The sequence below is a fragment of the Microcaecilia unicolor genome, chromosome 1, assembly GCF_901765095.1.
Source record: "Microcaecilia unicolor chromosome 1, aMicUni1.1, whole genome shotgun sequence".
In the NCBI taxonomy this organism is placed as follows: Eukaryota; Metazoa; Chordata; class Amphibia; order Gymnophiona; family Siphonopidae; genus Microcaecilia; species Microcaecilia unicolor.
The window spans coordinates 494,376,400-494,400,927 of NC_044031.1; the positions used below are offsets into that span (position 1 = coordinate 494,376,400).

Sequence of the window (24,528 nt, forward strand, 5' to 3'; positions counted from 1 at the left end):
CTGCAATATCTTTTTTGAGATATGGCGACCACAACTGAACGCAATGCTCTAGATGCAGTTACACCATGGAGCGCTACAGAGGCATTATAGTATTTTCAGTCTTATTCAACATCCCTTTCCTAATAATTCCTAGCATCCTATTTGTTTGTTTTTTTGGCTACCGCCGCAAACTGGGCAGAAGATTTCAGCATGTTGTCTACGATGACACTTAAATCTTTTTCTTGGTTGCTGACTCCTAGGTTGGATCCTGTCTGGCTAAACCCTTTTATTTATTTATTTGTTACATTTGTATCCCGCATTTTCCCACCTATTTGTAGGCTCAATGTGACTTACATAGTACCAGAGAGGCGTTTGCCGACACCGGTATGAACAAATACAAAGTGATGTTCTGTTAGGTAAAGTTCGTGTGGCACTGCCACAATAGGGAATCATACAGTGGGAGAGTTGTGTTATGCCATTACATACTTTAGTTTTGTTGTGCTGCAGAGATCAGACATTTAAGTTGGATCGTTAGGGCAGGGGCATAGCCAGACAACAGATTTTGGGTGGGCCTAGGCAAGAAGTGGGTGGGCACCAAGTGTTCCCCCTCCCCCCCCAACCATCAAAGAAATATCTCCGCTGGCAGAAAAATGCTTCTTTCCACCTTGGCAGTCTGCAGCAGGCATGCCCTGAAAACTGAGAATGCACAGGTGCCGGTATCATGGAGAGTAGCGTTTTCGTTACCATCAGGGGGAAGTCTTCAGCTGGTGGAGCTTGGGATCCCCACCAGATACCACTAAACATGTGCTACTGTTGGGTGGGCCTGAACCCTAAATGGGTGGGCCCTGGCCCACCCAAGCCCACCCGTGGCTACGCCACTGCGTTAGGGTATGCCTTTCTAAACAGGTTAGTTTTTAGTGTTTTCCGGAAGTTGAGGTGGTCGTATGTCATTTTCATGGCTCTCGGTAATGCGTTCCACAGTTGTGTGCTTATGTAGGAAAAACTGGATGTATAAGTTGATTTGTATTTTAGTCCTTTGCAGCTTGGGTAGTACAGATTTAGATATGATCATGTTGATTCAGATGTGTTTCTAGTTGGTAGGTCGGTCAAGTCTGTCATGTATCCCGGGGCTTCACCGTAGATAATTTTGTGAACCAGGGTGCAGATTTTGAAAGCAATGCGTTCTTTGATTGGGAGCCAGTGTAGTTTTTCACAGAGGGGTTTTGCACTTTTTGAATATTGACCCCATAATTACTATTATCTATGGATTGTTTTGTTGCCATGCTTTATACCATTGATTTGCCTGATTCAGTGAGTACACTGAGGATATAACGTATCGCTTACTTCAGGTCTAATGGGGCCTGTTCCATAGTCTGGAAACCCTGGTTTAACTTGCTTCAGCTACAGTTGTAATGTAAAATAAATTGAAACGTTTGATTTACTCATGTACTACCATGCTAGCATGCACAAACGTCATTAATGTGTGTTAGGTGTAAGTACTGCAGGAAATAACATGTGTTAATGTGGCAAAGTCTTTTACTAAATCTAGTCCTAAACTCAGACTTAAACTGAGATTAAAACAGTGTTATCAAAGAAGAATAAACTGTGATTTTGTGGGACTTGTCAATTGTTAGATATATTCATCAATGCTACATGGATAGTCAATGGCATTGAATATACATATTGGACTGGATTCAGTAAACAGCACTCACATTTGGGTGCCAGAAGGTATCAGCAAGAAGCTCTATTCTATAAAAAGCGTTCCAAGTTGAATGCTCTTTATAGAATAGTTCTTAGAGTCAATTCCCTTGCACAAATTTGGGTGCCAGTATTTATGACTGCTGAAACCTGGTGTAAATGCCGACGCCCAACTCTTGGCATTTGAGCGCAAGAATGGCGCTATTCTATAACTCCACACACAATTTTTTGGAATGCTCCTACCCCACCCCTGGCCATGCCTCCTTTTCAGTTGTGCTTTAGGTGACTTAGGTGTGCAGGTTTGTTGAATAGCACCCAGGAAGATGCACACGCAAAATCTATTATTGCCAACTAACTGCAAAAATTGATTGTTGATATTAATTTATTGCCAGTTAACAGCTTGTTAGTTAATTAATTTGTGCATGCATCTTCATACTGCGTGCAATTTCAGCACCCAAATTTAGGCGCCTTATATAGAATCCAGGGGATTGCGCATATACTGCCAGTGCTGCTATCCATTCAGTTTAGGTTTACTTTTCAGCCATCGTAAACTAAGTGGATAACAGATCCAGACATCAGCAAAAATTGCCTCTATCCATATTATTTTACTTTTCCACCCTCACTCTGCCCTCCCTCCACCCTTGGAACAACCTACCCCAAGAAATCCAGTCAGAATTCTCGTTGACCTAATTTAAAAACTTCTACTCATTTTTCCAATTATCTTTCAATATTTCCCCAGGATATTAGTTTTAACTTTTACCCAGCTCCTGGCTTATAGCACAAACATATCAAATCTAGTTTAATTTTAATTTATTATATCTGTTTGAATGACTCTGTATGTTTGATTGCGTTCTTTCCTATTTTAATTTGGAGTTCTTTTCTTGTAGAAGCAACACTGTTGCCAGCAAACTGAAAAACTGTTCTCTTAATTTTTGCTATTTTCAACTCGAAGTGGGAAGCCAACTGTTGCTCTGTAGGAGTAATCACATTAGCAAGGGTGACCTCATTGGTGGGTGGAGCTTGTAGGTATTTAAATTAGCACCACCAATCTGTGCAGCAAAATATCAAATCTTAGCTTCTATAATTTTATCTTTGTAATCTCTAGCAGCTCTTCTTCATAGCAGTCTATTAACATCAGATCTATCTTTCAACCATTTCCTTCCAAGTTTTCTACATTGTCTCTTAAGTATGAGAAGGGATTGATCAAACCAAGGAGACACTCAGTGAGTTGAGGCTTCATTTTGAGTGGGGCTAGGTTGTCCAGAATAGATTAGAGGGACCAGTTTAAGAAATGTTCACTGTATCATTTATGGAAACAAATCAGGAGTGTAGAAAGGTTGGCAGCTGCTGCCTTAATTTTGGGATAAAGTAATCCAATCCAACCTTTACTGCTAGAATGTTGAAGCTTGTACTTCACATTTTCTTAATGAATGCTAGTCTAGAACCATGCTGGTTCTAAAACATAGGCTGGGGGAAAAAAAAACAAGGGTCAGGTTTAGTAGACAGTACCCAAAAATAGTCACTGGGAAAAACCAGTGCTCAGCGCTATTCCATAAAGAGCACTCTGGGATGAATGCCCCATATAGAATAGTGCCTAGCAGGGATTCCTGCACCTGACTTTGGGCACAAGGACTTATGCCAACTGAAACCAGTGTAAATCCTGACACTCAAGTTGGGTGCAGATCCCCAGAATTCTATAATGCTACAAGCATCTTTTGAGAACGCCCTTGACCTTTCCATGCCCCTCCCATGGCCATGCCCCCTCTGAGGTTGTGCACTATGGGATTTGGGTGCACAGCATTATAGAATGACATGGAGCCAGATGCAAATGCAACCCTTAATTGGTGCAAATTAGCATCAATAATTGATTGTTAGCTCACAATTATTACTGTTGATTTGGCTCGTTAATCAAATTGGCTGTGCACACATCCCAGGATCATGCACAAATGTCAGTACTCAAATTTGAGTGACCTTTATGGAATCCAGGGGCAAGTGCCAAGTTTCCATGGCACCAAAAATTCAGTGTCTGTGTAGCAGCTATAAAAATAATAGGAGAAAGATTTGTATTTCTGTCTGTAATTGACTAGAATTTTTCCTTGTTTCTTAGTGACAGTGAAGTTTCTTTTGAATGCACTCTTTGAGGGAACTACTTTTCACTCTTGCAGTCATTAAGGTTCACTGGATCCTTCCAATGCGTAAACTGCAGGGGAATAAAAAGTAGTCCTTTTTCTATTTGTACAGTTCAGCACAATATTATTCTGCTGTTGTTACATAAATTTAGAGCATGTGTATAATTTCTTGGTGAATGTCCTACCCTTCTGCCTCTGTGCTTCCCTCCTCAAGCTACCTGGGTCAGAGCTTATTTTGTAAGTCCCCTCTTACTTCTGGTCAGATAAGAATGAATAGTTATTCTGTGACTGAGACTCATCAAGAGTTTGTGTGAAACGGACATGCTTCATAGAAGCCTCTATTAAAGTGAGGTTGGAATTCAACAAATTGTGTCTTATATAGAATAATGCTTAGGCATGGATTCCGCATCAAATTTTTGGGTGCTGGACTTATGCTTGCTGAAACCAGATGTAAATGCCAATGCCCAAGTTAGGCCAAATTCTGTAATTCCTCCCGCAACTTTTAGAATGCCCCGACATGCCCCTGGCCACAACCCCTTTTCAGATACACATTAGAGAAGTTGGGCACTGATCCTTATAGAATAGTGCACAAACAGATGTGCATGCAACTTGTAATCAAAGCCAATTAACTGCAATAATTAGTTGTTAGTGCTCAATTATTGCTAGTTAAGAGCTCATTAATCAATTAAGTTGCATCCCCATAATTTCAGTGCACAACTTTGGGCATGATATATAGAATCTAGGATTGAGCAGGATAATCCAAGTGTATCTGGATGGCCCAGCTAGAAAATGAAGTGTCAAGGGCCAGAAGGAGCAGTGCCAATGACCATTGGAGGCAGAAGTGAAGTAGCAGCAGCAGAATTTGGAAGAAATGGCCATGGTATGGAGCATCCATGGTTGGGAGCAGGTACTGTGCAACAGAAGAATTGGGAGGGGTAGGAAAGGGGGAGAGGAGTGAAGAGGAAAGACTGAACAAAAAAATGCAAAACACAAAAAAATTACACACATATTAGTTTCAAATTATTTTTTAAGGTAAAACCAGTAAGCAATACAGACAATCATTTCATATTAACATTACAACTGCATGCTGCCTTGACGTTTTCTGTCTCTTCCTCACCATGCCCTTAAAGTAGTGACATGTGAATAAATGTGTAAAAAAAAACATCAATCTATATTGATACCACATTTCACTCCTTAATTCAGTGGTAAGAGATGTTATGAATACCATACCATTGCTGATGAATGGACGCATTTTATTTTTATAATATTGCAATACACCACCATATATAACATAGAGATGAAAAAGAAATACTCATGCTTATCCATAAAAATCAAATCTTTGGGAAAAAAATAACAGAGCGGTAGGTGTCTTAGGCCACATTGTGGGGAGAGATCCAGCATAAGAAAATTGAATATGAAATATTCCAAGCTAAAGCTTAAAGAAAATGTAAGCGAGGCCAGACATAATTGTGGATTATCACTGCTGTTCAAATGAAACAAGAGATTCCTCCATTTTAAGAAAAGATTTTAAACGATTAGGTTCCCCAAAACATAACAAGCTTCTGGAATTTAAGCAAACACTTGCATTAAACCTAAAAAGAAACTGATTCCTTACAGCTACTGCTTTAGATTGAAGGACAGGAAAAAATCCTTCTCCTAGCTTGAGTTCATGTTGAAACATCAAGAAAAATAGAAAGACTTTTTTCTATTATGTAAAAAGGACTTTAAGAGAACATCTTTATCCATTTCTAAGGCAGCTGTCCCTGGTAATAAGTAGCCGCCACACTCTCAGTCTCACTAGATCCTCAAATTATGCTTTCTTTGGGCATTTTCAAGGAATTACCTCCTGGACTTTAAATATAAATGCCTCTTTATCAAAGTTTTATTTACCTCTAAGTTACCCCTGATTTTTTATTCCAAAGATTCTAATTTTCCAAAGAATTGACAAAAACCAAACTTTTACCTTAGATATCTTTAATAACAGTCACCACCTTGACAAATCATTGAGATACACATTTTTCCAAGGAAAGAGACACTTGAATTACAGATTTGCAGAGGTCCCTTCTTCCTTGGTTTCAAAGCAGCTAATGATCTCTCATCTCTCCCACCACTAATTTGCAGGACATGAAAATAAGGACTGCGATGGAAGTAGGCTGTACTTTACTAAGGTGTTGTCTACCATCACCACCCTTACCAGGCAACCCTGGATCTAATATAATAGGCTGAAGTTACATTCACAGTCAGCCCAAGTGATGCTTTGCTCTCTTCTCCAACCTCAGAAGAACTTCTCAGTAAAACTCCTCTGTCAGAATGAAGGGACTCGCCTACATCAGGTTGCGTACTGAGTCCAGGTTCACCAACAATGAGGTCAGATGTAGCTGGAGAGAGTCCACTGCTCTGGAGATAATTATGCTCAAGACTTCAATGCATTAAGAAACACTTTGAATTTAACAATTCAAACTTATGACCATTTGCTATTAACTCAACTAGATTGTTGCAACATTTGTGAATTGTCATAAAATGTTGCTTAAGAAATTACAAATGATACAAAATACAGTCATTTGGCTAATATATTTGATTAAACCATATAATAGAATAACTCTTTATATTATAAGATTACACTGGTTACCAGTAGAGGCTACAGAGATCTTCCAAATCTGTGCAACGGTTTTTCAAATAATGCATGGCCAAGCCCCACTATATCTGACAGAGCAAATGGTATTTCTGACTTTGCTTAGTCAAAGAAAAACTAGACAACAAATGCTAGTCAGTTTTCCAGGGAACGGGGATAGGATTTGATATACTGTCTTTCTGTGGTTACAATTAAAGCAGTTTACATGTTATATAGAGGTACTTATTTTGTACATGGGGCAATGGAAAGTTAAGTGACTTGCCCAGAGTCACAAGGAGCTGCTGTGGGAACTGAACCCAGTCCCACTGGCTCAAAGGGCACTGCATTAACCATTAGGCTATTTCTCTAGTTGAAGGGGGGGGGGGGGGGGTTAGCTATAGATCAAGTTGGTATAGATAATGGGCTATTAAGCAGCAAAATCTGAAATTCTCTTCCACAAAAGATAAGAGTCTTATTAGATTATAAACAATTTAGAAAATCCCTTAACACTTATCTTTTTCAGAAATATGTATTAGCATCGGCTTAGTGATTTGTAATGAATTCTAATGACTCATAGTGATTTGTAATGACTTGTACTTCCCAGATATACCTGGCACCACTTTTTATTGTTAAATGCTCTAAGCTATAAAAGGTATGTGTGATATATAAGAGTTTTATGTAATGTAATATGTAAAAATGTATAGGGGGTACTTCCTTGGCCCCCAGCAAGCCTCCAATGGAACCAGCACTTTGAGCAAGAAACTGATTAATTGGGCCAGTAGCAAGTAAAAAAGGAGGCTCCGATGGGACCTCTACCCCAATTTTACTTTCCACATTCTCAGCCTCAAGAAATTGTCAGTACATGATGTAAGAGCTTAAAATACTTCTAATCTAGTCAGTACCATCTTCGGCCTCCTGAATGAAAAAATGTAACAGATTTTGATGTTGAAAGAACTCTAGTCTATGTAACATATATCCAATGCTGATTTTGCATGTTTTATTTAATTTTTTACATGAGCTAATCCAGTTCCTGTAACAGGTATCATCAAGATGGCACAAATTACAGTCTTTTCGAAAGAAGATAGTACCCTTCACTTACTCACGGCCACATGGGTGAGTTTAATTTCTGAGGGTGTTCTATATTTTCTCTGTGTACCCAGTTAGATGATGTTGTTTGACTTTAGTTCCTCAGTTTGGTTTGTGTATTGATAGTAACATAGTAGATGATGACAGATAAAGACCTGCACGGTCCATCCAGTCTGCCCAAGATAAACCCATTACATAAGGTATGATGAGACACTTCATATGTATACCTGATCTTGATTTGTCCTTGCCATTTTCAGGTCATAGACTGTAGAAGTCTGCCTGGAATGGTCCTTTTTCTAATTTTAGAAGCTGTCATCAAAGCCCCTGAAAAGCTCCACTCCAACCCATCCAAATGTATTCAGCCATGATCAGGGCATAGACCGTAGAAGTCTGCCTATCACTGGCTTTGCTTCCTAATTACTGGAATTGCCACCTAATCTCTGCTAAGCTTCTTTTGATCCATTCCTTCTAAACAGGATTCCTTCATATTTATCCCATGCAGTTTTGAATTCCATTAGCATTCTCATCTCCACCACCTCCCGCAGGAGGGCATTCCAGGTATCTACCACCCTCACAGTGAAAAACTTCTTCCTGACATTACTCCTGAGTCCGCACCCCCCCCCCCCCCTTCCACCTCAATTCATATCCTCTAGTTCTACCATCTTCCTGTCTCTGGAAAAGGTTTGTTTGTGGAGTAATACCTTTCAAATATTTGAACGTCTATATCATATCACCCTTGTTTCTCCTTTCCTGCAGGGTATATATGTTCAGGTCATCAAGTCTCTCCTCATACATCTTGCTATGCAAACCTCATACCAGTTTTGTCACTTTTCTTTGAACTGCTTCAAGTCTTTTTACATCCTTAGCAAGATACAGCCTCCAACTGAACATAAAACTCCAAGTGATAGAAATATTCAGTGAGTCAATCAACAATCAAAGACAGCATGAAATCCAGTCAATGTAGCTCTGAGTCTTCCCTCTGTATGAACTTTCTCTAACTAAGGAAAACTATATTTGTTAGAATTTATTTACTACCATCTTGAAAAACTTCATCCACAGCAGTGTACAGCAAGAATAAGTTGAACACAGACAAAAGACAGTCATAGTAGTAAAAATATTCAAACAACAACACATTGTATAGCATAGTATGCTACTAAAATTGTCAACACAATATGCAATAAAACATTTGAAAAGACACATGGGATCCTTTTACTAAGGTGCACTACTGGATTTAGCGTGCACTAAATCTGTTAACATACCTTAGTAAAAGGACCCCACAGGGCGTAAGCAAAGGTGGAACATACAGCCAGAAAAGACAGAGTAACAGTAGTTAGAAAATACTGGGACTAATTTAAAGAAAGTTGCAGATGAAGTCAGAAAGCTGCAAGAATATAATCTCAACTAGGGTAGCAGGAGTGGAACAGAAAACCCTGCTACAGTATGTGCAGCCAGTGTTAGTCCCTGTGTGTGTGTGTGTGTGTATGTATGTATGTATGTATGTGTGTGTGTGTACATGCATATGACCAGCAAGTTAACTGCTTCTTTCATTAAAGGCTTCAGAGAAGAGCCTTCGCCTGCTTCCTGCAGTACGGATAGGCTTGCAAAGCCTTTCAGGGAGTGCATTCCAGAGTGTGGAAGCTAATCCAGAGAAGGCTCACTGGTGGGTGTCACATCATGTGATGTCCTTTTCAGAGGGTATGGTTAGGGATATTCCTTGGGAGGACTTTAGCAGCATTGGAGGTGTATAGAGGAGGATCCTGGTCTTCAAGCACTCTGGCCCATATCATTTAAGGGCCTTAAAGATTATTATTATTATTTATTGCATTTGTATCTCACATTTTCCCACCTATTTGCAGGCTCAATGTGGCTTACATAGTTTAGTTATGATATTGTCATTCCAGGAAATTGGATACAATTAGTAATCTGTAAAGATTGAGTAAGGGGAAGAAGAAGGAAGTGGTTGGGTGAGAAAGTTTAGAAGGTGGACTTTCATAGCTGGATGAATTGGTGAGGTGGATTGTTGAGCTATGGGTTCTCTTTGTAGAGGTATGTTTTCAAAGATTTGCGAAAGTTAGTCATTTCCTTAATTGCCTTTAGGTCTTTGGGTAATGCATTCCATAGGCATATAGCTTTAAATTTAGCCCTGTATTGTACTAGTAGCCAGTGAAGTTTTTGCAGAAATGGTGTGATATGGTCACATCACGTATAGTCTTCTATCAGTCTTGCTGCAGCATTCTGAATCAGCTGAAGCTGGTGCAAACCCTTTGTAGTCAGACCAGTGTAGAGTGCATTGCAGTAATTCAATCTTCTTGTTATGATGGCATGACAAGACTTGCCTTCTCAGTGTATGTAGAGAGGCAGCATAGTTGTCACAAATGATAGAAGCAGTTCTTTAAAGTTGATTGGATTTGGGGGATCCGTCTAAGTGTTGAGTCTAGCTGTAGCCTATCACGATTCCTAACTTGTGATTGAATGGGAAGTTCATTTCTCCCAAAAGAGACTTTGATGTCAGGTATGTGCCCACTTGTGTTAGGAACACACAGGAGCTCAGTTTAATTGGGTTCAACCAAAGTTTGTTATTTTTAGCCCATTCTTGAATTGCTGTTAGTCACTTTATTCAGGGCTGTAGGTAAGTCTGGTTCAGTCAGTATGAACAGCTGCACATCATCCATATAGATGTAGGACTGAGTGTCCATCAACTACATCAGCTTGGCTAGTTGCTTGAGATAGATATTGATCAGAATAGGTAACAATGAAATGATTTGACTATACACCGTATTGGCCTTGAAGAAGCCAACCAGATGATCAATGTGGAATAATGAATTAGACGAGTAATATCTGGGGATAATCAGGTTAATACCACTTTTTTTTCTGTTTACTGTTTAATTGATCTCCTTGTCTTGTTTCACTTTCCCTATTTAGTGGTCTAAGGAAGAGACTAGAATTACCTGACTGAAATAATTCCTATATATTACTTTCTCTGTATTTTCAGCAAGTTGTTTTATCGCTTGTAAAAATTTAAAATGGTTATAAATAAAAAATGTAAAAAAGAATAGGCAACAGTATTGATCCTTGTGGTACATCCAGGTGAGGAGATTCCACTGAACAATTTGGATCATTGTCTATCTGATAGATAGGATCTAAGATTAGCAAGTACTAGGCACTGATGACTGTTTCTGCCGGTTGTACTAGCATATTTTGGTCCACCGTGTCAAAAGCTGTTGAGAAATCCAGCAGTACTAACACTGAAGCAAATCTCTGAAAAGCAGGGTTGCTATAGGGCCTATGAGAACTCACCCTAACTCTGATCCTTATGCAAATTTTCTTGTCTGGTGCTGCTGTTTCTACTCCTGGGCCAACCAAAGAGAAAAGAAAAAGAAGCAGCTATGATGGAAACACTGGTGTGAAAGAGAGAAGTCAGAAATGAGTCATGGGGGAAGATAAAGGGCAAAGGAGGAAAGAGTGGAAATGTAGGAGGAAAGGGCCAGAAAAGAACTAAGGGGTCCTTTTACTAAGGTGGGCTGAAAAGTGGCCTGCACTGGTGTAGCCGCATGTATTGGATGCACGCAGGTCCATTTTTCAGCGCACCTGCAAAAAAGGCCTTTTTTTGGATGAAAATGGAGGTGTGGCAAAATGAAAAGTGGCACACATCCATTTTGGGTGTGAGACCTTACTGCCACCCATTCACTTACTACTACTACTACTACTATTATAAATCATTTCTATAGTGCTACCAGTCGTATGCAGCGCTTCACAATAGCGGTAAGGTCTCATGTGTTAACTGGGCGGTAAACTCATAAGCGCACGTACAATGCTGATTATCGCCCGGTTAGCACCGCCTGCCAGAAAATAAAATATATTTTCCGGTGCGCATAGTGGGCATGCGTAAAAAATGAAATTACCACCTGGGCCACTTGGTAGCCAGGTGGTAGTTCTGAATTGGCGCAGGTTGGGCATGCGTAGGTGCCTGTGGCTTCATAAAAGGGCACCTTAGGGAATATAAAGAGAAGAGCCAGAAGAGTGGCCATGGGGCTTGTGTTCTAACAGCAACCACTGTGAGCCAAAAACAAACACTGCAACTGTTACACAATCAGATGCAATAATTTTCATATTTTGCATTTCGTCACCTCACTGGGTAAATGTAATATTGGGACACGCTAGAGAGGTACAATTCCTTAATGAAATCAAGGACAGCTTTATGGAGTAGCTGGTGCAGGAGCCGACGAGAGAAGGAAAAATTCTAGACTTGCTCCTTAGTGGAGTGCATGATCTGGTGAGGGACGTTATGGTACTGGGGCCGCTTGATATGATCAGTTTTGATATCAACCTTGAAGTAACTATACACAGGAAGTCAAATACATTAGCGTTTAACTTTAAAAAAGGAGACTATGATAAAATGAGAAGAACGGTGCAAAAAAAAACTTAGGGGGACAACTGAGAGGGTAAAAACTGTACAAAAGGCATGGACACTGTTCAAAAATACCATGCTGGAGGCCCAGACCAAACATATTCCACAAATTAGAAAAGAAAGACGGAACTCCAAAAGACTGGTTGAAAAGTGAGGTGAAGGAAGCTATTAGGGCTAAAAGAAATGCCTTCAGAAAATGGAAGAAGGAACCATCTGAAAATAACAAGAAGCAGCATAAGGAGTATCAAAGCAAATGCAAGGCGCAGATAAAGAAGGCCAAGAGGGATTACAAAAAAAGATAGCATTAGAGGCAAAAAAGCATAGTAAAACTTTTTCCGGTATATTAAAAGCAGGAAGCTGGCAAAAGAATCGGTTGGACCGCTGGATGACCGAGGGGTAAAAGGGGCGATCAAGGAAGACAAAGACGTAGCGGAGAGATTGAATGAATTCTTTGCTTCGGTCTTCACCGAGGAAGATTTGGGTGGGATACCGGTGTCGGAAATGATATTTCAAGCGAACGAGTCAGAGAAACTTACTGACTTCATGGTAAACCTGGAGGACATAATGGGGCAGTTTGGCAAGCTGAAGAGTAGCAAATCTCCTGGACCAGATGGTATTCATCCTAGAGTACTGATAGAACTGAAAAATGAGCTTGGGGAGCTACTGCTAGTGATATGCAATTTATCCTTAAAATCGAGCGTGGTACCGGAAGATTGGATGGTGGCCAATGTAACACCCATTTTTTAAAAAGTTTCCAGGGGAGATCCGGGAAATTATAGACCGGTGAGTCTGACGTCGGTGCCGGGGAAAATGGTAGAGACTATTATTAAAAACAAAATTACAGAGCACATCCGAGGACATGGATTACTGAGACCAAGTCAGCACGGCTTTTGTATGGGGAAATCTTGCCTGACCAATTTACTTAAATTCTTTGAAGGAGTAAACAAACATGTGGACAAAGGGGAGCCAGTTGATATTGTGTATCTGGATTTTCAAAAGGCGTTTGACAAGGTACCTCATGAAAGGTTACAGAGGAAACTGGAGGGTCATGGGATAGGAGGAAATGTCCTATTGTGGATTAAAAACTGGTTGAAGGATAGGAAACAGAGTGTGGGGTTAAATGGGCAGTATTCACAATGGAGAAGGGTAGTTAGTGGGGTTCCTCAGGGGTCTATGCTAGGACCACTGCTTTTTAACATATTTATAAATGATTTAGAGATGGGAGTAACTAGCGAGGTAATTAAATTTGCTGATGACACAAAGTTATTCAAAGTCGTTAACTCGCGACAGGATTGTGAAAAATTACAGAAGGACCTTAGAAGACTGGGAGACTGGGCGGCTAAATGGCAGATGACGTTTAATGTGAGCAAGTGCAAGGTGATGCATGTGGGAAAAAAGAACCCGAATTATAGCTACGTCATGCAAGGTTCCACGTTATGAGTTACGGACCAAGAAAGGGATCTGGGTGTCGTCATCAATAATACGCTGAAACCTTCTGCTCAGTGTGCTGATGCGGCTAGGAAAGCGAATAGAATGTTGGGTATTATTAGGAAAGGTATGGAAAACAGTATTGAGTATTGTGTTCAATTCTGGTCGCCGCACATCAAGAAAGATATAGTGGAATTGGAAAAGGTGCAGTGAAGGGCGACTAAAATGATAGCGGGGATGGGATGACTTCCCTATGAAGAAAGACTAAGGAGGCTAGGGCTTTTCAGCTTGGAGAAGAGACGGCTGAGGGGAGACATGATAGAGGTATATAAAATAATGAGTGGAGTGGAACAGGTGGGTGTGAAGCGCCTGTTCACGCTTTCCAAAAATACTAGGACTAGGGGGCATGCGATGAAACTACAGTGTAGTAAATTTAAAACAAATCGTAGAAAACTTTTCTTCACCCAATGCGTAATTAAACTCTGGAATTCGTTGCCGGAGAACGTGGTGAAGGCGGTTAGCCTAGCAGAGTTTAAAAAGGGGTTAGACGGTTTCCTAAAGGACAAGTCCATAAACTGCTACTAAATGGACTTGGGAAAAATCCACAATTCCGGGAATAACACGTATAGAATGTTTGTACGTTTGGGAAGCTTGCCAGGTGCCCTTGGCCTGGATTGGCCGCTGTCGTGGACAGGATTCCGGGCTCGATGGACCCTTGGTCTTTTCCCAGTGTGGCATTACTTATGTACTTATAATCTTTTGACGATGGTAATGAAAGAATATTAATCCACTTTTAACATATACTTGGTATCTGTGCTAGTTTAAAATTCTGTATGATGATACACAGAATCCATTATGGTTATGTTCCATTATATTTAACTCATTTACTTGTTTTGCCTACTTCCAGTAAGAAAACTCATTCAAAGGGGTGCCAATCACTCTCTTTTCCCTCAGTGACAGGCATAAAGTCTAAGTAATTTTTGTCTTCTTTTTCAGACCAGGTCGCACATTGCTGGGAGTCTTTTCCTTTAACCATGTAGTTGGAAAGTAATTACATGAGATTTTGAAAGCATCTGGAGTCAGCTCTTTTTCAGAAAAATTTTAATTGATTGTTTTATAATTGACCATTGTACTTCCTAGTGTCGTCCTAGTTTCTCTTTGCTGTGATCTGCACTGGACATTCTGGGAGGAATACAAGAGTTTTTTTTTTTTTATTGAATTATATTGCTAATACTTGGGAATGGAATACCAGACTTCAGCAAACAGACCTTTTGTGTGGGAGGAGACATATAGAGAAAAGAGTGGCGTTAGAAGACAAAAATGAAGGCTGACAAATCAGAGCTGGCTGTCATGTGTCTTGAGCCCTCCTTGAATAATATATTTCTGATACTAGTTAAAACCCATTTTATTAGCCTGTGATGACTACAGAAAGGAAAAATTTTGATGGGGAAAGTTATCCTCTCATTGAAACTGAGAAGCATGGGCTTGAAAAATGCAAAAGAGCTTATACTTTAAACACGTCTTCCTAGGAGAGCAATTTCTGTCACAGAAATTTTGCTGATGGGAGTGGGGGGGGGGGGGCGGCAATGTTGTTCGATCTAAATGTGTCAATGAAACTTATTTTAATTATTTTTTTTTAATATCGTGATCAGTACTAGAGGAAATGCGAGTTCATTTCTAATCCATGGCACCCGCTCATTAAAAGGAGCAATTTCTCCAATGAATGCCTGTTTTATTGTCCATGAAGGCGGTACAGCCGTGCATGGACTAAAACACACACTGTAGATAATACGTTTTCCGCCTTATGAACTTCAAAGCTCTTATGGGGGGGGGGGGGGGGGGGGGGGGGGGGGGGGACTAGGAAGAAAACACACGCTCGGCGCTTTCCTCACTCCAGTCTTCCCCAAATCTTCCTTGGTAATTCCCAGGTCAGACCCTTTGCACCTTCAGGCGAGAGCTTCTAATACTTCATCGCTCTTTGCTACCGCTTCAGTGATTCTCCCAGCCTGACACAGCAATCTACGCCTCTGTCAGTTTATTTTGCAAATGAAGTCATAGGGCTACATACATGTGATCCTGCAAGCTGCACAGACAGGTCGAGTGTAGAACACCTCTTGGCCCCCTTCCCCACCGCCACCCCCCCCCCCCCCCCCCCCCCCCCCCCCCCCTCCATCAGTCGAGATGACACAACCTAAGTCCCTGTAGCCCCGCTATGGTGTCTTTTCTCGAGGGAGTTCCCAAGCAGGCTCACAGAAGGCTGCCGCCCCCCACCCTCCTCCCTTGCTAGGAAAGGGAAGCGATGAGGTCATCGTTCCCCAGCACCGCTTTGGGTGCATTCAAGAGGCAGCAGGGGGCGCTGCAGCAGAGAGCGCTGCCCGGGAGCGCCGTCCCCAGCCCCGGCAGAAGCGGGAGGAGGAGGAGGAGACACAGCCAAAAAGGTGGCACGGGAAAGAGGGCGCCTTCCCTTCTCCCCCGCTCCACGCCGTTTTTTTTTTAAACCCCCTTCCTAGTTTTCCCCCTCCTTGACCTCGTCATGGCCGCGAAGTCGGACGGGCTGCTGAAGATGAAGACGAGCGACGTGGCGTTCACGCCGCTGCAGAACTCGGACCACTCGGGCTCCGTGCAGGGCTTGGCCGCCGCTCTGCAGTCGGGCTCGGCCGGCGGGGAGGCAGGGGGCTGCTCGCACGGCGGCTCCCGCTGTTGCAGCGGCGGCGGTGGAAGAGGAGGAGGAGGAGGCAGCGGCGCCTCGCCCTCCCCGCTCTGCTTGCGCCTGGGCCGGCAGCAGCAGCGGCGCTACTCGCTTTGCGATTGCCTCTGGATCCTGGCCGCCGTGGCCGTCTACTTGGCCGACGTGGGCACCGATGTCTGGCTGGCCGTGGACTACTACACCCGGGGCCAGCGCTGGTGGTTCGGCCTGACGCTCTTCTTCGTGGCGCTGGGCTCGCTGTCCGTGCAGGTCTTCAGCTTCCGCTGGTTCATGCACGATTTCAGCACCGAGGACAGCGGCCCCGGCGCCGCCTCTCCTCAGCAGCAGCAGCAACAGCCGCCTGCCACCGCCGGGGAAGCGAAGCCGGGCACTGGCTTGGCAGCAGCAGCAGTGGCCGGGGAGGGGGATGGGCGACCTGCCACCCCGCAGAGGCAAGCATCGATGGCCAGCAAGAGCAACCCCGGCACTGCCACCACCACCAGCCGGGCTGCCAAGACCGGCGGCCAGAGCTCGGGCTCCTGCTCCTTCTGCGTCTGGCTCCTGCAGTCCCTCATCCACATCCTGCAGCTCGGCCAGATCTGGAGGTAAGGGCAGGGTGGAAGGCTTGTCCCTCTTTCACCCTCTTTTCTTTCATGCATACTACCGGTGTGCCGGAAATGTCTTTCTTTCTGTTATCTGTCATGTCCTGCAAGTGGAGAAGAAAAGCAAGTAATGGGCAAGGCGGTGTTGATTAAGTGCCCTCGATGGATGATGGAAGTGGGTAGTATCTGCTTTTTCCCACTCACATGTATGATCGCTTTTGGAGGATGGGAAAGCTGTTAGTCCTTATAGCAGTATTATTCCTATTCTTTGTATTCTTGGTAGGAAGGGGCAGTAGTAAAGAATCTAGTATAAGGATTTGGGATAAGTCCCCTAAAAAAAAAAAACACCTACGAATTATATCTTCTTATTTAGATTTTACACGTGGCATATAAGATGCAAAGTTGGCTGTCTTAAGCACGGTAAACTACTACATTTGCACTTGGTGTGCTTTTGGTTGAAATGCATAATTGGTGTGCAGTGCATTGCCTCGGTTTAAAAGGCACTTAAATTGGCAAGCACTAATAATCGGCAGTCTTAGACATTTATTGCAGAAAATTGCGCTTGTTAATTAGCACAGAGTAGTAATTCTGACATCTGGTTAAGAGCAGTGCGGTTACCTGTTCTCATTCTGACTCTGTTGGTAAAGATGATTGTAATGTCCGTGCTGCCGTGCATGGCTTTTGAGGAGCAACCGTAGGCAGGGATCTTGCTTGATTCTGGTACTAATAGTACTCAGCTTTGTGCTTGATTCACCTAGTAAAGGATTGTACACACTTGTGTGAATTAACCGTACCTCAAAAAAGTTATTGTTCAGCATATCCGAGTATCACTTCCTATACGGCAAGTGTTTGTTTCTGCAAGGAAAATCATTTTCATTATTGGCTGAGAGAAACAAAAATGGTTGGCTTAGTGTATTTTGCATAATTGTCTATTTGATTCATCTAACTCAGCAATAGAGTTGTAAAAGTGTGCTGGAGCTCCAGCAAGTGGTAGAATCCTTGCTTTAAAACTTACAGGTCTCTCTGACTGTGGACAAATACTTTAATGTGTGAAGGCACAATTGGTTAAATTAGGATGGCAATGTTGCAGGATTTGAAATACTTAAATTGAGTAAAAAAAATAATGTTATGATTGTACTGATAATTCTGACATGTCCACGCAATAATACAATAATACATTATGATTATTACATTATCTGAAAGGAATTCCATTAGTTCAAAATTGCTGTTCGGGGCTAGAATTCACCAGGTGTCTTTATGGGATTGATTTCTTGAAACTAGTTCTGCAAAGCAAATGTGAGAGTTGTTGAGTTTTAGTACATGCAGCGGATGCCTAAGCTTACCAACGTTGTTAAACATGGTTAGTGATGAGTTGTTGGGGTCTTGAATCCCAAATTGCAAAGAGCATTAATATTGCAGGACTCCTCTTGAAAATAAGGTACACACTTCACCCATAGATGCCAGCTCTATGAGTGTAGAGGGTGCTGAGCATCCCCAATATCGAGCAACCTCTTTCACTGTGTCCAGGGAGGGGTAACGTGTTCTGCATTTAGCACCCCTAATCGTTTTGAAAGTTGGCTCCTATGACCTCACTTGCCAGATTTCAGTCTATGAAGTAGTTATCACAGACAGTGCAACAAAATGAATTAGATACTCCACTCTGTTATTTCCATCTGGCATCCAATTATAGTTTAAATACAAGGGAAAAAATTAAGAGGATATTTGAATAAATTAATACCTATGCAGGTACTTTCTCACATTTACTAACATGTTGCTAACATGTTTATAGAGTATGGAAACTGCCCTATTATTAATCCTTCTTGCACCACTGCAGGGCAGTGTTTTACAGTTATTTTTACTCATGGGGACAGGGAGCAGGGTGCACTTTTCACACCCTCCCAGGGAGTTTACAGGTCCCTGGTGACTTCATACCTGTGGACCTGTAAGCAAATTTTCAAAGGAAAGCTCCTTGTGGATTTCCCTTTGAAAATTTGGGGCTGGTGGGGACTGCTTTATTGCGAGTGCAGAGTTCACCATCTCAGGGAAAAGGTAAGCAAAGTCTCAGACCCAAAATGTTGAGAATGTCTGTCTGATTTTTCTTGTCATGGGTCCATAAGCAGTCTGTAAAAGTTACATGTTTGAGCTTCTTCAGCTTTTTTATTTTTCCAGATAAAGGGGTGGGGCTTGGATTGTTGTATCACAAATTGTTTGCTCTAGTCAATCCACTAAAACCTAGGCCCCTGTTTACAAAGCCGTACTAGCTGCTGGCAGTGCGGTACTGCCGATACAGCCCATTCGTTTTGAATGGGCTGTGTCAGCAATGCTGCGTGGCAGCTGCTAGCACGACTTTGTAAGCAGGGGGGGCTAATTTTTTGTTTCTGGTGACTTTAGTCACCTTTCCCTAGAGATGGTCCCATATAGTGAAATATATGCCTGAGGGTTTTAAACTGAGACTTCTGTATTTTACCTTTCCTCACACACCTTTTTACAGGGGCTATAAGTATGTGCACTTTGAACTCAGTGGTGGATTTAACCCCCTAGCTGCCAAAGGGCAATGGAGCAGCTGCCTCCACCCTTCCAGCTGGGCAAAAGGTCCTGCTTTAAAACCATGGCAAAATGAGAGATATCCCCCTTCAAAATCATGCATTATAGTGGGCCCCGAATGGGTGCCTATGTTGAAGTCGTCTCAGTTTTCCATCACAGTATTATAATGGGGTCATTCAGGAGCACCATGTCAGCTAATTGAGGGAAATTTCCCCCATTTCCCTCCAAAGGCAGCTATTCCTAAGCTGTTATTGTCTCTGCCTGTATGGAAGTCTGTCCCTGTCTGACACAACATTTCCTCAGAATGAGAGAAACATACTTTATGTTCATTCAAACGTTTTGATATACCGCTCACCCTTGCCGGATCAAAGCGGTTTACAGCTTAAAGCAAATTTTAAAACATAAGATAGAAAGGAATTCCATAATACTGACGGGAAAGACCTACTTCATGCACACAAGATCAGCAGCCATACTCTCAAAAGAACAATACTTCTAAAACAACACAGAAATAGTCATGTCGACAGTCCAGTCCTCCCACCCCCGGGTTACAGATTGAAGGTCTGCTGATAATAATACATTTTCAATAGTGTTTTAAACTTCCTATAGCTTTTCTCTGCCTTAAATGCACCAAGACATTAATATATATAAAATCACCCTTTCAGGGAAAGAATATTGGACTAAGTAAAAGTACATTATTTACTTCCACTTGCTCCCGATGACCCTTCATAATTTCTATGAGAGAGGAAATCACATGAGGTTTAGAATGTATTATTTATCCATGAGTTACAGATGACCTCATTAACTCATACAACGCCCCTGGGAGTTGCATAGCAGTGCGGATATATTTATTTTACTGTGAATGACTCTCTTAGTGGTGGAGCTTTGCGTTGTCAAGTTAGCATTTGGAAGAAGTGACACTGCATACATTTTCAGTGCCTTAGATATTTTATTGGGTTTTTTTTTTCAGTTCTGTAGGCTGGTTTCTTTTCCCCTAACACATGTTTGGTTGGCCTTATTGAGTTGGGAAGAAACTGGGTACGTTTTAGGGAATACTAAGCACAGAACATGAAAGCACCAGGAAGAGACTGTGAGTCTCAGTTTATGGGATGGAAAAGGGTTGCACACTTTCTAGTAATCTGTGGAGAATGTCACTTCTAAGAAGTTAATTTTTTTTTTAATTTTGCTTGGAATAAGAACAGTAAAACCACTCACTAATGATTTAGGGAGTCCTTTACTAAGGTGCACTAGCGTTTTTAGCTCCCACTAAGAATTAACGTGAACTAAATGCTACGATACCCATTATATTACTATAGGTATCTTAGCGTTTAGCGCACTTTAGCAAAAGACTTCCTAAGTTAGAGGTCAATGACTGTAGAGCTCATTTTCAAAAGAGAAAAACATCCAAAAAGTGGCATAAATCTGCGTTTGGATGTTTTTCTCTGGACATTTTCTGGATGTTTTCTGGACATTTTTCAACCATAATGGAACAAAACAAAACTGTCCAGGACTAAAACTAAGACGTTTTGAGCTAGACCTGTTTTTATAATGAATAAGGCACAAAAGGGTGCCCTAAATGACCAGATGACCACTGGATGGAATCAGGGGTGACCCCCTCAATACCCTCCCCAGTGGTCACTGACCCCCCCCCCCCTACCCCCACCAATGTGAATATAAATATGATTTAGCAATCTCTATGACTGCCTCGGATGTGAGAGCCAGGTCTATTAGAGCAGTATGCAGGCAGTGGCGTAGCAAGGGCAGGGCGGTGGGGGCGGTCCACCCCGGGTGCACGCTGCTGGAGGGTGCAGAGAGAAGCCGCGCGCCTGTCGGCTCCACTGGTTCCTTGCTCCCTCTGCCCGGGAACAGGTTATTTCCTGTTCCGGGGCAGAGGGAGCAGGGAGCCAGTGGAGCCGACAGGCGCGCGGCTGTTCTCTGCATCCTCCAGCAGCCAAGAATGCACCCGGGGAGGGCTTGATGTGCCGGGGAGGGGGGTGTCATTGCGCCGGGGGAGGATGTCGTGCTGCACCCTGGGGGGATGGACGCCGCTGCACCTGGGGGGGGTGTGCGCAGCAGCGATCCGCCCCGGGTGGCAGCTGACCTATGATCGCCACTGCATGCAGGTCCCTGGAGTAGTGTAGTGGTCAGTGCAGTGCACCATGGAGTGGGGGACTCTGGTTCCTATCTCCCTCTACCTCTGACTTTTGTGGTGGAAACTGTCAGCCATCCAAAACTCACCAGAAACCCACTGTACCCGTATATAAGTGCCCCCTTCACCCATAAGGGCTATTGTGTAGAGCTATAGGCAGTGAGTTATGGGTGGGTTTTGTGGGGCTAAGCCGATTTACAGAATTCACCTGAAGTACACCTAAGTTGGGCACCAACATTTACACCTGCTTTTAGCAGGCAAAAGTACTGCACCCAAAAGTGAAGTGCAGGATCCATGCTGAGCGCTATAAAAGATGTGCTCCCTTTATAGAATAGCGCTGAGGGCCAGATTCTATATATGGCGCCTAAAAAATCCGCACAGTAAACCTTTCCACCTAAGCAAATTCTGTAAGTGTCACCTAGATTTAGGCACGGTATGTAGAATACACTTAGTTGATATCCCAGCATCTAAAACTACATGCTTCCTTTTACACCAACGGAAATGAGGACTAGGTTGAAAATTCCAGGGTTGAGTCTTGCATTTCCATAGAAGTGCTTAAAGGTCTCTCTCTCTGTCTGTCTCTCTCTCTCTCTCTCAAACTTTATATAGCATTTCTGGGAAACGTATTCAATAGGTTCTTAATAAAAAGTTATTGCGTGATTTCTATAAAACCAACATATAGAATATTTATGCATGTTTTTTATAACCATGGGCTTGGCAATGTGTTTGAAATACATTGATATGACAGTTTATTGGACAATTGATTGTAATCAATATCATAGTTCTAATAGCTGTATTGATCCTAGAGAGAACTGGAACCTTTGCAAGTTTTGATCCCTTTAAAAGGAACAACACGAGCCTTAGAGACCTTGCAAGTACTCGGCATTATTTGAGAAAGGGAGTATATCTAATAAGAGATCAGAAAAGCTGTGTGATCTCAAAAGCTGCTCACTACATCTTTCTTGTCGGTCCTTTAAAAGGTATCTTTGCATGCCAGTTCAGTGGCTGAATGGAAGGGCTGCATTCAACTATGCAGGGCCAGGATATTCTCCACAGGCCAGCCAGACCTGAGAATGCTGTGACAGCAAGAAAGACGAGAGTCCCAGCCATCACTCAACAGTGACAGCTGATGGCTAGATTCAGGCTCTAAATGTCTGCATTCTGAGGGAGTTATGGCTTGTGACCCTTGGCTGAAGGCTGTTGGAGTGATGGCTGGAAAAACTGGAGGGAATATAAAATGAGGATGGAAAAAAATCCCTGGGTAGTTGTGAAGAAAGGCTCATTGCAACCGTAGGCAGTTCCAAAAGGAGCAGAAGGAAGACTGTGCTGGGTTAAAACAAAAGTATTACTGCCTACAAAGACTCCAATAAGTACAACACAAATAGATTCTGTGTAGGAAAGACTTTTCAAATCTTGAAAACTTCTTGAAGGCAGTGTGATAGGTACAGTCAATCTGAAACCTAGCTATTTTAAATACGTTTATTATTTTTACTCAACGAGCAATTCCCCTTAGCATGAGCATAATTCATAGGGCTTGTCTTTTAAAGGCAGGATTTCTTTCTTTCTTTCTTTCTTTCTTTCTTTCTTTCTTTCTTTCTTTCTTTCTTTCTTTCTTTCATTTAGTGTGGAAACAGTTTCCACAACAAACTTGTGGCCTTTAAAATAATGAGTTATGGGGATCCTCAGCCACTCCTGAGCTGTGAAATTAGTTTTCCTTTATAGTAAAACAAACAGAATGAGTGAAAAGTGCAAAAATATATGAAAATGGAGGAAAAGACCTCAGAACATGTCTGTGGATATAAGTATATTCTTATTATTTTCTCAACAGACTCCACTTCAATCACTGGTCAAAAACCTCCAATACCTTTCGATGGATACCTCCATACAAAAATAATTTTTAAACGTGTTGTAAATGAATCTCAATTGCACACTTGAACAGCAAGCTCAGAAGCACTACTTAGATTATTACTGAAATCCTGATGGGGTTCCCGTTTCATTTGAAAAACTTCATCAGGGGAAAATCATGCTCAGAAATCCCAATGGAGTTTCCATTTCATTTGAAAAGCTTTGTCAGGGGGATTTCGTGCTCAGAACCATCAGGATTTCAATAATAAGCTAAGCAGTGCTTCTGAACTTGCTAGTCAAGTCTGCAATTGATATTTATGTGGATACCTCCATGCAAATATTTTTGTATGGAGGTATCCACGTAAAGATATTGGAGGTTTTTGACCGATGAGTCTGTCAAGACAATAATAAGAATATACGTATGCCCATAGTCATGTTCTGAGGTCTTTTCCTCCATTTTCATATATTTTTACACTTTTCACTCTGTGTGACTGATTGTTTTTGAAAGAGACCGTGTTTTTGATTATTTTTTTCCTTTATAAACATAAGGGATTCTGTGTTGCAAGCACTTAACCCCCAGGAAAATCCTTTAATGTATCAGGTCCAATGTTATTTCTTTGGGTGATCCATCACACAGAATCAACCCCAAGCCATGTACTGTGCCTGCCAACACATTCCGATTCTTTTCTTAGTACTATCAGAATATATTTTTGTGTCACTAGCAGCATTCACATCTCCAATTTTATTTCTCTTGGCATATATATGGTGCTTTAACTCAGGGCGTTCTACAATAACTTTGCATCCAAGCACGATGAATGCCTACAGTGTATAGTTTAAGTGCGTACCTGAGGCCCAGGATGATAAAGTGACTTACCCAAGGTCAGAGCAAGTATAAGTGGTAGAAGCAAGACTCATGTCTTTATGGCTCCCAGCGCATTACTACTACCCAGGGCCACTTGCTCATATTTCCCTGGATCTACTGTATTTCATCATATGTATGTATTAGAAACTGTGTGTAATGCATGGGTGGCCGGTGAGTTTTTACCGTTAATTTCTTTATTAATACTTTCCAAATTAGTGAAAAACAAGAAGCAGCATCTTCAGCTAATTAACTGTTTTCTCTTTAAGCAGTGATCAGATGTAGTAGATCACACCAGAGCCGGTATCATTCTCTTTAGCCCTCGTCCCTCCACACAGGTAGCGCTTATTTAAAATTTTGACTTTTACACATTCGGGCCTTTGAGAAGAACCTTTGATTGATGAGTTCCATTTTAAAAAATGTTTTATAATTGTGTTTGACAAGATTGTGCTTTTTAAAAGTGAAGCCTGCTTAATTTATCTCAGAAAATAGATGTAAAAATCTATA

At 42.0% G+C, this 24,528-nt stretch overlaps 1 protein-coding gene across 1 annotated transcript in view; it reads left to right on the plus strand.

The window, feature by feature from the left end:
* Positions 1-15,872: 15,872 nt before the first annotated feature.
* XKR4 (XK related 4) overlaps positions 15,873-24,528 on the plus strand; it is a 475,557-nt gene continuing 466,901 nt past the window's right edge. Inside the window, exon 1 of the mRNA XM_030214485.1 lies at positions 15,873-16,630. Within this exon, the coding sequence (XP_030070345.1) occupies positions 15,873-16,630 (758 nt within the window). The remainder of the gene's footprint in view (positions 16,631-24,528) is intronic.